This window comes from Streptopelia decaocto (genome assembly GCF_964273445.1).
Source record: "Streptopelia decaocto genome assembly, chromosome: 4".
NCBI classification, from domain to species: domain Eukaryota; kingdom Metazoa; phylum Chordata; class Aves; order Columbiformes; family Columbidae; genus Streptopelia; species Streptopelia decaocto.
This window is the reverse complement of record NC_138658.1, coordinates 14917892-14933465: the sequence shown is the minus strand read 5'-3', so window position 1 is coordinate 14933465 and position 15574 is coordinate 14917892. Positions and strand designations below refer to the sequence as shown.

Here is a 15574-nt window from a genome sequence, read left to right as displayed (position 1 = left end):
CATCCTTCTGCAGTAAGTGTGCCAAAGAAGGTCCCAGCAATTCAGGGGAGAGGCCCTGCTCCCCTTCTCAGGCTACATCTAAAGAAAAGCCAGTATTTGTAAATAAAGTGTTCAGCCTTTTTTTGTTTTTTTAGGACTGGCAGCTTAAAATGCAAAAGGACAGGATTTTCCAAGACGCACAGCAGCATCTCCAATCACTCATGCCCCTACTCAACTGAAGATGAGGTGGCACATGTGTGTGCACAAAAAATCTTGTTTAAATCACTGCCAAGTACATAACAACAATTAAAATTTCTTCTCACTCTCCTCCTCCAGTTTGCTGGCTTTCTTGGTCCATTTCCTTTCTAATAAAAACTCTGTATTCTGAATTCTACCTTCATTTCTGGCTCTTATTCTCAACATTCACTTCTACCTTTGCCAGCTCTTTTTCATACCCACCTGCTCCATTTCTCCTTTAAGCTGCTTTCCCCCCGCCCATCCCAGCTTTGCCCTGATGCACAGATACAGCTGCTCCCCTCACTGCTTAGTGTTTAGGTAATTTTATACTTCTGTGCACATAATATCTGCTAGTGGTACCATAGGATTGCCTACAGATACACCACTGGCTGCGCTTCACTCGCACAAAATAAGGGGGTTCTTAATAATCCAAGAGCAGTGAGCGACAGCACTGCACTGTGCCATGTTGACCTCTGCCTATGAAGTGCTGGAGTTCAACTCATCTGTAATTTTACAGTTGCTTAGTATACCAAAAAAAAAAAAAAAAAAATAAAATAAAAAAAGAAATCACAAAGCTGACAATCATGCAAAGTTTTGAAAACCTCCAAGACCTGGGCCTACACACAGGTTAGAAACTAAAAGAGTTTCCATGAAAAATAAGGTGCGCAATCCAAAGTTTCAGTTGCTCACAGAGCAATCATTCTAACAAGTTACAAGGGAAACAGAACCTTAGTAAAAAAACTACTTTAAAATGACTGCTTTACCTTCCTGTCTCTTTTCATCTCATCTCAGACATGTGCCCACTGCCCCTATGGAAGGGGTTTGCAAATGTTATGAAACAAATTATTCATAGAACAAGACGACACTGGAAAAGTTGAACCATCTCCAAAATGTTAAAACTAGTTCTAAAAAATATTCAATGTTTCTGGTCAAATCTGTAACAAGAAAAACTTGCTGGTTTTGCTTTCAACTGTTTACAATATTATCAAAATAAAGATAATTCAATGAAGCTGTAAATTCAACTACTGACACTTTTCCTTTTTGAAAGCTTAGCATTTTGTAATTACATAGCAGATGGCTGAAATTAATTTTGGAACTGTCTAGACAGGTATGGTGGTTTTCAGGTCAAAAATGAAGAGAGTTACCTTCATGATAGTGTCATTTTCACTCTGCTCCGTCCACAAATCCTGTTCATAATAGTACAAGCCATCATTAATAACTTTAGCAAGTTCTGATGTAATCTTTGCATGGCATACATGGTTGCCAGTATGGTCTCCAACAAGGTGCTTTCTCATATATGGTGGTGTCTGTGTTACAATCAAAATCTTGTTTACGTCCTGATCATCTATTTCATATTCCGAATCGCTGTCTGACCAATCAGCAAATTTATTCTTCCGACCTTGAATTTGTTCCATCTCTTCATCAAACATAAAATCAAGTTCTTCCTGTTCTTGTTCCTCTGGAGGTGGGGGTGGCTGTTGGTGATCTGATGTTTGATCAGGTATAGGAACACTTTCCTAAGTTAGAAAAGGTGACGTATTTTATATTTGAATTGGATAGTGAGTATCCAAAATGGGAGACAAATAGAACACGATAGAACGTTTGCAATAAATGAATGTATGGGAATTAGAAACCATACAGCCACTTTCAGATGTTTATTACGTAAATTACTGTTCTAAATAATTCTGCCATAAGCTTTTAGAACAATCCTCAATGTGCATTACAATACATTTTTCAATAATCAACAGCAACAACTGTCCCCTCAGTGGAGAAAGAAAAAACAAAAACCAAAAAACAAACCAAAAAACCACGCACGCAGTATTTCCTTTTCATTTTGGTGAGGTTTGGATCAGGATTTTAAACACATTTAGTTATTCCGGGTATGGCAGAGTGAGAAGTACGCACACTAACAGTACTGCGCTATCAAGTATTACATATGTTAAGACATGAAAAATCTTGTTTTATAGTATAATCTGAAAGCTGGCAGGTTTTGCATTTGTTTATTTAACCATAAGTTAAAGGGTTTTGATTTTACCTTTAGTTTGACCGTGGGTGCATGATGCCTCTTCTTCACTTCTATCCAAGGCTCAGAGTCCAAGTCAGGCAAACTTGTAGACAATCCTTTAGACATTGTCTGAAAATTACTCGTTTCAGTGTTTTCCTTTGGAGAACTTGGTGCAGACTCTAGCATTGGAAAACAGTAGTTCAGTTCCCGTCAGGGCTTGTTCTGTTTGGTTTTTAACGGTTTCAGTAGCCTTTCTTCTAACCATAGTACTATTTTTCTAGCTCTATGATTAAATATAAGACTTATCAGCAGAATTTCTTTTCATTTTTAGGAGATAGCTTTTCACGGTTCACTCAACATCTTCAGAAAAGATCAATTTTAGCAACTGTCCTGGTTTTGTTAAAAACAAGTTTCTCTTTCAGTGAATTTTCCTGTCAGCTAAAGTCTTCTTACTAACTGCACTTTTCTGAAAGGTAGATACATGTTTTGGTAGACATAGAAATGGAATGCACAGTCGTTGATAAGTATGGATGCATGTCCCACGAGAGCAGTGAACTGAAACAGGTGACCAAAAACTGACCAACTAAGTATTCCATCCCATTCATATAAAAGTGGGAGATCATGAGGATCTCATCCCTTTTCCCTATGGCCGACATTAGGAGAGGACCTTGCGAGTCGTCCCTGCGAACTGAGGCCTAGTGACAGACTGAATCCAGTTCCAGTTGGCTGCAGAGTCCAGTCCAGGACTTCAGGCGCCGGCCCTACATCTGCTGGAGCAGTTGCTGGCACTTTCAAGATTGGTTTTGTATATTTTGTATTATTTTCTCAATTTTATTCGTAGCATTAGTAAAACATTTTAAAATTTTTCCAACTCTCTTCTCTCAGTCCTTCTTTCCCTCCCAATCGCCTGTCCTTAGTGGGAGGAGGGGAGGGGGGGTCTAAATGGGAAATGGAGGGGAGAGTGGGTTAACAATATATCTGCCACTGTTTATTGTCACCCTGCAATCAAACCTTGACAGCAACTTTTTTACAAAAGAAAGTAGCTAACAGTTTGAGGAAAAAATATGTGTTATTCAGAAAAGAAGAACAGCACATTAGGGAGCTGTTTTCACCATTCTCTAGCTCTATGGATGAGTGCCTACCTCAGTCTTCAGTTTTCCCTTTTACCTCCAGCCAACATTTTAGTAAAAAGATTTCCTTGCCAAGGGCTGTCAGCAAACAAAGCCATCTCCTATTAATAATGTCAATGAGATCCCCATCCAAAACCAGGGTGCACCAAATAACAAGTTAACTTTCAGCTGTTACCAAAATGAAGAAGATTTTATGACTAACTTAAGATTACTATTACTACTTCTGCTACCACTGCTAATAAAGGACCGTAGTCCATTATACTCTATTCTGTATACTATATTCTGGAGAATGTTTGCAGCCATAACGCATAAGACACATTTTTAATGGACTTCACATCAGCCACGTGACTTGGCAACTGCAATGCTGACAGGCTATCAGCTGAATAAGTGGTTACCAAATGTACAACTTCTATTATGAAATCAGTAGCAAGAAGCAAATACCCTAACCTAGAGAGTCCTAAACTTATGTTTCTATAAAATAAATCCTTTACCAGTATGTGAGTCAAAAATTTGGCCTGGTATGAATTCTGGACAATTGATGAGCTGAGAGAAGTCAGTCGGCGGCAGGCTGCACGGAGGGGGACCTGGAATTGGCCACTTTTCTGGATCGACCCTTCTTCTTATCCTCTGATCCACAGTTTCAACTTCTGTACTGTCCTTTAGGGCCTGTGTGCGAAGAACATTATACCTTTTAAAACTTCACATATCCAGCACCACCCCCCCAAAAACCACAAACAAACAAACAAACAAAACAATAACAAAACAAACAAACCAACCCACAAAACTTTGCAATTTAATAGCAAAAATTGTTTATAAAATAATTTATAAAATCCTTGTCATAGCAAACAAATTTTTCTTAACTTCATAGCACTGACTTTAAATGGCTCTACAAGATTAACGAAGCAACTTTGTACATACATACTTCAGAATTCTCTTACCTCCAAAATGAGTGCAGCATTTGTAGTCAGAGCCTGCATCCGATGGAAGCTAGCAATCAATGAAACAGGCAGAAATCCTTGTTGGTCCATCTTTCTCCTCAGAAAGAAATCTCTTTCCAAATTTTCTGTGCTGAAATAATACTCGCTGCAGAAAGAAACATGTGAAGATGAGCCTATTATAAGTTAAAGAAAATCCTAAAAAAGCAACTTAGAGATTCGCTGTTAAAGTCTTCCATTAAATCAGAGCATACTTTGTCATCAACAAAATCCTTCTTTCAACAGGTGTATCATTACAAGTATGACTTACAGAACAGCATGCATGCTCAACACGTTAAGAGACTTACAGTCCAGTACATACGGGTACAAATCAAAGACTCATTACAACATTTGCATGTATGAACTGCATAAGGAAAAACTATGCTCAATGTCTTCATTCACCCATCCTCTCCCTTATTACTTACATGAACGGAAGGAAACAACATTCTCTTAGCCTCCATATAGATGAAGGACACCTACTGCTTACAGTCAGGGCATAAGTTATTTCCCACACAGCAGTATCAGCACACCTTCATCCTCAACTGTTAGTTTTTTCCCAGTTCCAGTATGTTTCAAGGTTTAAATATCCTATCTGAGTGTTGAGGCACGTCTATGTGCTCTGAATCACTACTTCAAGCATGCTTGTGGGAAGATGAGAAAACAAAAATAGTAATTCTGTATTTGTCATGAAACTGTACCAAAAGGCACAACGATCCATGGAGAAAGGTAAAGTCTAACAGAAGAGATGATTTTTAGTGGATAAAGAAGGACAAGGACCATTGCAGGAATCTGACAATACCACAGAACAAGAGAGACAAAGGACAAAGACACAGCAGAAACACTAATCTTCTTAAACAATGAAGTTGCTCTATGAAAAGATCAGGGTGTCGAGATGTTCTACACTTAGTGCAGAGAAAAAGTAAGGAATTCAAATCATGATCTGTCATACAATGCAAGGGAAGGAGAAGAAATCCTATGAAAAAGAATGGAAAGAAGATTATCATGGTGACTAAAATCTAGGCCTTTCACAGAGTTTACACATCATACCATGATTTTGCATATTACGTCCATATTACTACTCCCTCGTTAGGTTCATGACAATGTAGGTAGGGAAATATTTAATGGAGAACAATTCAAAATTCTACAACACAAAACCAGAGGCAGTGCAAAATAAAACAAGAGAGCATTAAAACGCTGAGGAAAAAGAACCCCACATGCAAACATAAATAGTTAATTCTAATTTAAACAAAATACAAAATGCTAAGTGTCTCCACTGAAGTTGGGCTCAAGGCCAGAGTTATCAAAAGGAGAGGACTGTGATGCCATCATTGAGAAGGAGAAGCTTGATAGAATTTTATTCTATAATTTTTGGTAAAGAAATCGGAAGCAAAAGCTCTCTATATGAAACACTCAACTCCAAGACAGAACGAATACAAAGTCTCAAAGTTAGACACTAAGACATAGGACAAATGAAAACACTGCCATTACATCAGAGTGAAAAGAGAAGAGAATAAGGCTTTTGGAGAATTAAGCTCTTGCTCAGAGCTACGTAAACTGATCAGCAAAGCACCTGCACACAAAGAGAAGGTTTCCTTCAAGAGTATTCTGTTTAGTGTCTGAACCGCTATACTTCTTTTCCCCTCCCCATCTTGAAGATAAGCAAGCACAAAAGCCATGTACCAACATTCTACTAATGTTACCTTTACAGTCATACAGTAAAGGTAAAATCTTGTAAGGATTCACATAGTTAAAAACTCCACAAGCAGAAAGGGACAATGACTGAACTGCCTCACTTGATGTCCATCACTCTAGAAAAAGGAATGTGAAAGACCATTAATGATAAATGAAGACAATGCACAAGCTTGCTCCAAGTAGAAGGGCAAACCTAAACACACACACACCCTCCAGCTTTTCTTTTTCATTTTCCTTGGAGTCCCTTCGCTTATTCTTGAATTGATGCAGACTTGGATGTATGTCTGAACTTCAGTTTATTTCTTTATTTTTTAAAGAAGAGAACTTGAATAAAGATCTACCGTATGTTGCAGACTGAGGAGTTGCTAAGCACTGAAACTTTTAAGACTGACAACTTCAGCCTGTAATTAAAAACATTAAAGATATTTTTGTATGTAATACAAATACTACTCTCTCCTGTACATCAAGCTGGTTTGTGGGACAAGTATAAACTGCTTGATAGCAATATATTTCTTACTGTAACTGCACATGGACTCAGTTGCACACAGTCTCTAAGATTTTTCCTATTAAGCAGGTAAACTGTTTTCAAATTCAAACCCATCTCACTTCTCTGGTATATGCTGATTTATCTGGGACTCCATAAGGAACTCTGAGACCTAAAATTTCTGTGTAGCTTTATTCTGTATAAAGTTCCTTCTTTGGCATAGTCACTTTAATATTTTATAACTAAATTATGAAAGGCAGACAACACCATCCCCATTTAGAAGCTAATAACAGGTAACTGATGAATAAAGTCTCTTTCCCATAATCTTTTAATGTGATAAAAGAAGTGATAACAAAACCACTTTTTTGTTTTTTTTAAGGAGTATAAAAATAGTGAAGTTATGCTCTAAACCTGCTCAAGAATCTCCCTTTTTCTCATGGAAAGCAAACTTTACAATCAAACTGCCTTAGGAGTTTATACGAGACAAGCAACCAAAGGCTCTGCTCAGCCAGCCATGCCAAGTCTTCTATTGACAACTGCCAACCTCTTGTTGCTAAAATAAAATACAAATATAACCAGGAGTCAGATGTGACCAATGCCGTAACTGACATTTTTCTCAGCAAAGGGGGACATCATCATGTCCTACCTTAGAAGGTCTGGATTCTACACTGCATGCCCAGAAATCTGGCCAACAGTGGAGTGTCTGTGCTCCTCCCTCACTTGTCTGAGGACAGTGCAGGCCGATTATCCTGACATGGGGGTACATGTCCACTGTCAGGTGTCATAGGGGCCTGGCAGCAAGAGTAACAAAAAAGACTGCAATAGAAGTTTTGAAGTTGATAGCCACATGCCAGATACTTTCTGCCCTTAAAGAGGCTTTTTTCTTCCTTTTTGCGTCAACTGTAACAAAAGAAGCAAGAATACAATAAGCAAGTTGCTTTATGGAATACGAGGGCAATCAAAAACCACCACGAAGGCAGCGCAGAGAAATGCCATTGCAAGTACAGAAGATGAAATATCTGCCAGTGGTGGAAACTGTCTCTTTAAAATGAACTAGCGGTTTCCAGGCCCTTTTTGACATGCCTCCTGGTGATAATCAGTCTTCCAGATGGTTTGTCCTTGCCTAATGGTGCACACGAGAAAGTAAACATTTCAGATTATTGAAAAATCAAGTACCATTGCAAAACCACTCTCTTTCCATTAAATGTTTCAGGTGAAACACTCTGAAAATATAAAACTAACAAGACTTCTCAAAGTGAAATTGAGAGCAAGCAGGGGAGACCTCTAGCTACATCACCCAAGAAAAGCTTTGTAGGCAAACACCAACAGTACTCAAAAGCACAAGCTCAGAGACATCCATATCTCAATTACATGACAACATGAAAAGAGGGCTATGTACCATAAATAAAGCGGGTATACGAGTTAGAGCCAGACTACAGCACACGATGCAGAACAGCTTCCTTATAATTCCTCCCCATCGCTTGAGTTTTTCCACCCCACTGTCAATAAATTCAAAATGACACTGGTGATGGTCAAATCAAAAAGTTAAATTGAAATGCATTAATATCCTTCTTTATATAGATAGTAGGGATTCAACACTCCTTGAAATTAGTTATTTTAACTTAACTAGTTCTCTAAAAATATTTGTCCATTAAACAATCTACTTACATTTGATGTTTTATATATTCTTTGAGAAGTGCTTCATCCACAGAATACATCTGCACTCCTGTTCCGCCACCATAGTAATACATCATACTAGCACTAAGCTCAGGTTGAAACACTGGGTCAGCTCCTTCACCATACAGTTCCTGATAACCAACTGAATATTCAAAGTTCACTTCAAAATAAAGGAGAACATAAAAGAAAGATGATGAAAAATATTAAGTTGAGCACACAAATACTTTAAGGCAAGATACACATTGCCATTTTACTGTTGGTTTTCAGTACCTGATTTTAAAAAGACTCAAGTTACTTAGTTATATTACGTTACAGGATATGTTTTTTGAGACAACTCTTACTTGATGTGCAAACAATAACATTATAAAAACAGTTTTAAAGCATATACTTCTCTGCATACTTCTGGGGTTTCCCCTGCCTCGTCCTCTTCCTCTGCCTCTACCTCTTCCTCTGCCTCTGGAGAATCCTCGAACACTGCCACCCTCACTTCTCACGCTGCACACTTCGTCATGATCATCTCTCTTTTCTCTATCACGACGCCAATCTTCAAGAGAAAAAAGCACAATACTTGCAATCATAATTAAATATCATAGGATAATTAAGCAGTCTCTGATTTATTCCTAGGTATTAACAAGAAAACATTGCAGTGAAAAATGTGTGTCACCGCTTTCTGGATGCTCAGAAAGTCCGAAGGAAATGGCACTGCAGAATATCTGATCAGTGACAAAAAGGCCGTTGTAACACAGAGTTCTCAGCTTGGGCCCAGGCAATCCACTGACTCAGCCATGCTGGCTAGAGCAGAAGGGCAGATCTGAAGTTGCAGGGGTGAAAGGGTGAGGCCCCACCAGCCATGCCTAAGGGCGAGTCAGGCAGAAGCTCTTAGCAATAAAGAAGGGTAAACTGGCTTGACTAGCAGTCAGTCTCAAATGCTTCTGAAGCAACCGGACACTCTGGCGCCAGCTCAGGGATCGCAGTACCTACAATGGGCATGGGACAGGAAAGAACGATCATGCAGTTCTCCTTCTAGGCAAGGTAATACAGTCTCCTCCACTGAACAGCTCCCGGCACCTAGAGAGAACTGGGAAGAGCTGTCAGCTCTTGATCCTGCTCCGGGTGTGATTTCCACAGCAATGGCTCTCTGGAGAGTCCCTTCTGATTCCCCTCCCTGACCCTGCCCATTTAACAGCAATCATTTATTCTCCACTGGTCATGCCCTAAACTGAGCTTTTAAGTTAAGAACCAGTTCTTGGCAACACACACAAATTTAAGATGATTCTGTGACAATCTCCGGAAGATTTCCACATAAGTATGTGGCGGGCACATGACGAAAGACCTAAAACAGACCCCAGGGACCTCAGCTCCACTCATCACAAGACTTTGAGACAGGTGTAATTCTCATTTTACCCATGAGAGAAAACAAAGCCCTCTCTCACACACACTCTCCCTCTCTTTTCCTAACATCTGAGACTTCCATCTTCAGTCAGTCACCCTTGTTTAAAGTTTCTCCAAGTTGTAATTGGATTGCCTTCCAGATCCCAGGGGCCTTTTTGTCAGTGGAGTGCCTGGGGATGCAGCCCCTACCTGAGCAAATTAAGAGCTGCTAGATTTAACACAAGATTGAAGAAAGATATGATTCTCTGTTCATACTAGAAATCCTGTTTCACTAGAAACTATTTTAATGAACCCTACAACAAAGTATGTACACTCATACATTCAGGTTGCTGCATGTCATATTCTGTCAAATAAGACTCCGAATTTATGAATATCATAATCTGTATGTGTGCATCTCACTGGGAGTTCGGACCTTAGCCTTCGCACTTGCAGCCTTAGAGACCCCAAATACACAGGCATCATTTGAACTGTTCCCCAAATCAGTTTCATCTTTGCACTCTGAGAGTACATGTGGCTTAGACACATGCAAAAGTCCTACATATAACATCATCATGAGCTAGTATTGTATTTAAGCCTGAAACAAGTTTTTTATTTAAACAGCCAGTGTTCCTGAAAAGCGTTCCTGAAAAGCGGATGGTTTATGTTCTCTCATACTGAAACTGGTCTTGAATCACTACAGCCTTGAGGTAGAGTTCATGCTACAAGTTTCTGGTCATTTGACCACCAGATTCCTGAGGAATAATTGCTGAAGTGATACACTAGCAAAAATCCTTCCCCCGCCTCGTCCATCCCTCAGATATCCATATCAAACCCTTATATCAATGTTCCTAAAATGACCTCATAAACCAATCCCATCTCAGTAGCATCCAGCACTTACTATAATGAGCAAATATTTAAATTGTTAATGTACATTACAATCTTAAAACTTAAATGCAAATGCATAAACCAAAGAGTTACCCTCAGCCTAAGACTTCTGCCACCTGACAAGCTGTATTCAGAACACCTGAGGACCAGAAGCAGAACCAGCCATGGTGCATTTCTCCTTCTGTTGTGCTAGTACAACCTTTTGCACAGCCCTGCTGTGAAACAGGTCAGGGAGCTGAGGGAACTGGTCCAGCTTAAAGGGAAAAACATCAGTAGAACTGCCAAAGCAGAGTTCAAAGTGTAGGTCCATGAGCAATTGCTCTGGTAGCAACAAGCTGCAGGAATAAGAACAGGACAGAGCAGCCACCTTATAAGACTATTTCCAAGCTTTCTACATTGTAAAGCTGTGGCCCAAGACTCTGTAGGTGGCTATAAAGAGAAAAATACACACTGCTGATTCAGAGCACCAGCACATGCTGTAAAGACAAGCTATTTCCAAAGACAGGCAGTGACTGAGACATCACAACTCTGATGAGCTTGTGAAGATGTTAAAAAAAAATCAAATCTGACAGCTTTTAAACAAAACTTCCCAATTTAAAATTTGTAAAAATACAGTATAATTTATTTATTTATTGGCAAACGTTAACACTAGCTTTTACCCAGTACAGGTAAAATCAAGTTTCACCAAAACCTGCCATTCTAATACCTACTCATGCAGTATTATACTTTATTTGCCACAAATAGAAAGACTCGGAGAGTGAAAACTACTTACTTCTTGTCTCATTCCGTCTGTTGTTGTGAGATATTAACTTGTTTGTTTCCAGCAGAGATCTTGAGCTAGTTCGAGAGCCTGGTCTTTCTTGACTGTCTGACCTTACATCATCCAAGTGAAGCGGCACCCATTTCTGTTTGTTACCTTGAAAAGTTAATATATTACTCTTAATTATGGTACTTACTTTATTTTTCAGCTCCTGAGAAGTTTCTATACAATTCTTTTTGTAGAACTAGTAACAGTTTATTTCAAAGTTTAAAAACTGGGAGAAGCTTAACATAGAAATTTTAAGACGTTATGAATGACTAAACAATAATAAATGCAGTAAACAGGAATCTCTCAAGCTGAAAGGTAACCTTACCTAAGCTTTAAACATATGAAATGAAGGTGAGCTTCTTTATTTAATGAATTTTTAGATGTAAGCTCCATCACTGAGGATTTATAGCCACATAAGTGTTAAATATATAAATTCATTATCATAAAATTACACATGAAACTTAAAGGTAAATAATATCAGGTTAACCACTCAAATAAAGACTTCAATCACACACCATAAAAATGTCCTGTGAATTTAGCTGTAGTACTGTAGTTTTACCTCGAGATATTCAGATTAAGTTCATTCATGTGCATCAAAAATTATTAGCAAAGCTGTATTTTGTTGTAGGCTGGCCTAAAATGGCCATTAACCATCTATTTAACTATAATATTTTCTGTTCTATACTTGATTGAGATAGTGGGCTTCACACCATTGCAGCCAAGAAATATAAGCAAATACATAAAATGTGTTATCCACACCGGGGGAAAAAAAATAATAGCTTATGAATGTGGAAAGCTTTGCTTTAAATTTCCACTTAGACTGAAAAAAATAAAGGCAAAACAGGATTTGTTTTTAAAGAAATCCACAAAAAGATCAACAAATATAAACAACAAAGGTCTTTAGGATCTGAAGAAATATCAGCAGAGAAGCAAGAAAAAAAAGCAGCTGATGGCAGCAATATCTTAAACAATCTCAGCTGTTTCTCCAGCCTTCTCCAGTCTAATTGACCAGATGAGATACAGGTTTGCTTCTTATTTTTAATGCAACAGGTTGGATCAAAAGGAAATGAATAACCTGGTTTAGTTTTCAAGTGATCACTTCAAGGTGTAAGCTAATAGTAAAACATGAAAATTAAAGTGTTAGTATATATAGTAACAGACACATATACATATGTAGTTAAATTAACATAATGCTATTTACTGAAATAAAGATATGAGAGACAGTAATGTTTTAAACAGCCATGCTAAAATTTTCCAGAAATTGTCAGAACACCAGTAGGACACAAGCTGCTTTTTCCTCAGAATTCCTATTTGACTAAAGAGAACACTCCAAAACCTGAGAAAGGAAACCTGCTTTAAGCTTCATAGCAGAAGGCAATATATCCTGTTATCACCTAGAAAATGCAAAACATAAAATGTTTCATTGAGTCTTTCAACTGGAATTAATGTAACTGTAACAATGATGACTTACTGCATTATACATAGTGCCCAAACTGACCTTTTTTCCTTTGGTTATTAGTTGGAGCTTCATCTTCACTAATATTATCTCCCGGACCATCTGGCTTTGCCTCCAGTTTGTCCTTGATTCCATTATTGCTTTTTTGATCAGATTTCTCCTCCTTTTCTTTTTTATTTGTTGGCTTCTTACTGTGACTTACAGTCTTACACTGCAAGAGATACCAGTAATTACTTCTGACAGTACAGCTTCTGGCAGCAAAAGGTATAAATCTCCTTTACCTATTAAAATTCCTTTATTATTACCTGTTCTCAGCATCTTCAGCAGGGTGAGTTTTAAGAACTGAGTTGCTCTGTAAAGTCTCATTTTAAATAGCTCTATTTTTGGCTAGTTTGGCAAGACTATAAAAATAATTTTTAGATTAAGAAAGTTTTGTTTGCCTTTTTTTTTTTTTTTAAATGGCAGAGCACATAACAATCATGTTCCAATACCTCAAAATTAAAATTTATTTTATAGGAAAGAAAGATAGATTACTTACTGGTACCTACTATTCAGATGGATTATCTCTAAAAATCTGTGCTTACAGAATGCTAAATGGTAAATGAGAAATTCCCATGATGCTGTACAATCTCAAGAGCATGCCAGAAGCTCATGTAAACTATAGGGAGCCCAAGGTTTTAACTCCGACAGTTCTGTTCCACTAAATCAGAACATGAACCAAAGACCAGAGGATGTGGAGGTGTATGATTACAGATTTATTTTTCCCCACATTAGGATATGGCATTTACTGAGAACTGTGTGCCTTTGAATAGTGCCAGCATCCTGCAGATCATCACTTCTTGGAAATCCCACAGAACAACAAGTTTCAAAGTAGGCAAAATGAACAGCATTTTAGCAATCAGTGGAAAGATTCCTTTGGATTGCATATAATATCTACCTGCAAAATTAAGCTTTGCAGATGTTTCTGCCAAACGGAAAGAATTCTCCTATGTTGTGGAGATGATTTTGAACCTGCTGGAGTACATATGGTAGATACCGCAGTACTATGCTGTAACGAATTTGAATGCAAAGACTTCCCCCAGACAAATCAATTGCAATTAAAGACCAGCTAAATGTTATTTGGTTTAACCGTCACAACATGAATTTGTGTACTGAAATTCTCATGTACTTAAGTCTGCAAAAAGTTAGTTAACATCTATGCAATACAATCTAGATCATCTGGTAAAACAAAGAAAATACTCTTAATGCAGACTATTTCAGACAGAAACATCAAAGAAGTATATTCTTATGAAACACTACATATGTATCTAGTATCAAGTACATGCTACAATACAGTAAAGGAGTACTTCTGACAAAGCTTATAAATACTTTTTTCAAAAAAAGTTAAATCAAGGATCTTGTCTAAATCCTCAACCTTGATGGGATGTATGCACACACCAAAATATTCTAACTGGTATCTGGGCAAACGATTGAGCATCAATTTAAATTTTTGGCATATAATCTATTCAGGTTTTAAAGATTCTTCTAGCAATCTCAAGGATTTTCTCTGAGATCCTGTAGAACAAGCTATCAGAGGAGGCAAATTCTACCTAGTAGTAAACATAATGTTGTGTCACATCTACAGACACCTATAATTTTGACCTTTGATGCTAAAAGTCTGGTTAGAAACCTGAAAATGTTTTGTTGCTGATATAAACAATGAAGTTCTGACAATCAATTGGGGGAGAAGTGAGGGTGTTGGAAACTGAGCCCGCAGGACAAATGATTCATGCCAAACTACCTTAGTATTCTTTTTCGGTTTTTGTTTGGACACTTTCAATTATACAGTGCACATGGTTGAACCCAAATCTACTAGTTTTCCTCACCAAGAAAACAGTAAAAGCATCACAGGGGTGCTCCAGAACTAAAGCAAAGAGTGAAATGGCACTGTCCTGGTTTTGTTAAAAACAAGACCAGTTTCTCTTTCAGTTAAGTTCTTCTAAGTAACTGCACTTTTCTGAATTTGGCTGCATGTTTTTCAGACACTCTTTGCTCTGGAGGTGTTAACCGTAGCAATGGTATGCAGAAGAGCCCCAGGTTTAAACTTATTGCTATGGCAGCCAAGGTTACTGATACATTTCACACATTCAGTAAGTGAGAGGGGCTTATTTGCAAGGAGCGGTGCACAGAACAGGTGACTAAAATTGACCAGTTAAGTATTCCATCCCATCCACGTCATACACCCTATAAAGTGTGAGATCATGAGGGTCTCACTCTCTTCAACCATGGGTGGTATCTGAAGAGGACCCTGCCTGTCGTGCCTGCGATCCCAGGCCTGGTTCCAGACGCTGCATCCCTCAATCCAGTTCCAGTTTGCTGTGGAGCCCAGCCCAGGACTTCCAGGTGCCTGCCCTGCAGCCACTGAAGCAGGGCTGGCTCTGCCCCCGGGGAAGTTAAAGATTGGTTTTGTATATTTTGTATTGTTTTCTCTAATTATTAGTAGCATTAGTAAAGCATTTTTAAACTTCTTTCAACTTGCAAGTCTCTCTCCCTTTTCCTCCTATTCCCCTTCTTTAGGGGGGAGGGCGGGGGTTAAGGGAGAGCATATGCCTCAGTTCATTGTCACCCTGCAGTGAAAGATGACAGGCACCTAATAGCTTGCAGTGATCTGTGCTCTGTCCTCATTTTAAATAACATGGCATAAAAGAGGTGTAAGGTATATATGTACTTATCACTTAAGATGCAGGAAAAGGAAGATAATGTAATGGAACAGTGTTAACTAAACATCCAGCAAGGCGAAACTAGATCAAAGGAATAGGGATGGAGCAAGGACAAATAAGCTGTCCTAAGACAACCTGCACAAAGCAATCTGAGTGACAAGGGAGGGCAGCACACTC

The 15574-nt window shown here is 38.4% G+C and overlaps 1 protein-coding gene across 7 annotated transcripts in view; it reads right to left on the bottom strand.

Annotated features, from left to right (window-relative positions):
* LARP1B (La ribonucleoprotein 1B) overlaps positions 1-15574 on the bottom strand; it is a 37663-nt gene that overhangs the window by 11836 nt on the left and 10253 nt on the right. For 3 of the 7 annotated variants that reach the window (XM_082051819.1, XM_082051818.1, XM_082051821.1), the window contains exons 4-11: positions 12741-12909; positions 11207-11350; positions 8567-8722; positions 8170-8338; positions 4290-4434; positions 3843-4017; positions 2252-2400; positions 1362-1733 (exon numbers count right to left, since the gene is read on the bottom strand). In XM_082051819.1, the coding sequence (XP_081907945.1) occupies positions 1362-1733; positions 2252-2400; positions 3843-4017; positions 4290-4434; positions 8170-8338; positions 8567-8722; positions 11207-11350; positions 12741-12909 (1479 nt within the window). Of the gene's footprint in view, positions 1-1361; positions 1734-2251; positions 2401-3842; positions 4018-4289; positions 4435-6226; positions 6777-7147; positions 7393-8169; positions 8339-8566; positions 8723-11206; positions 11351-12740; positions 12910-15574 lie in introns of those variants that run through there. The other 4 variants (XM_082051820.1, XM_082051822.1, XM_082051823.1 and 1 more) reach the window with 4 other exon arrangements.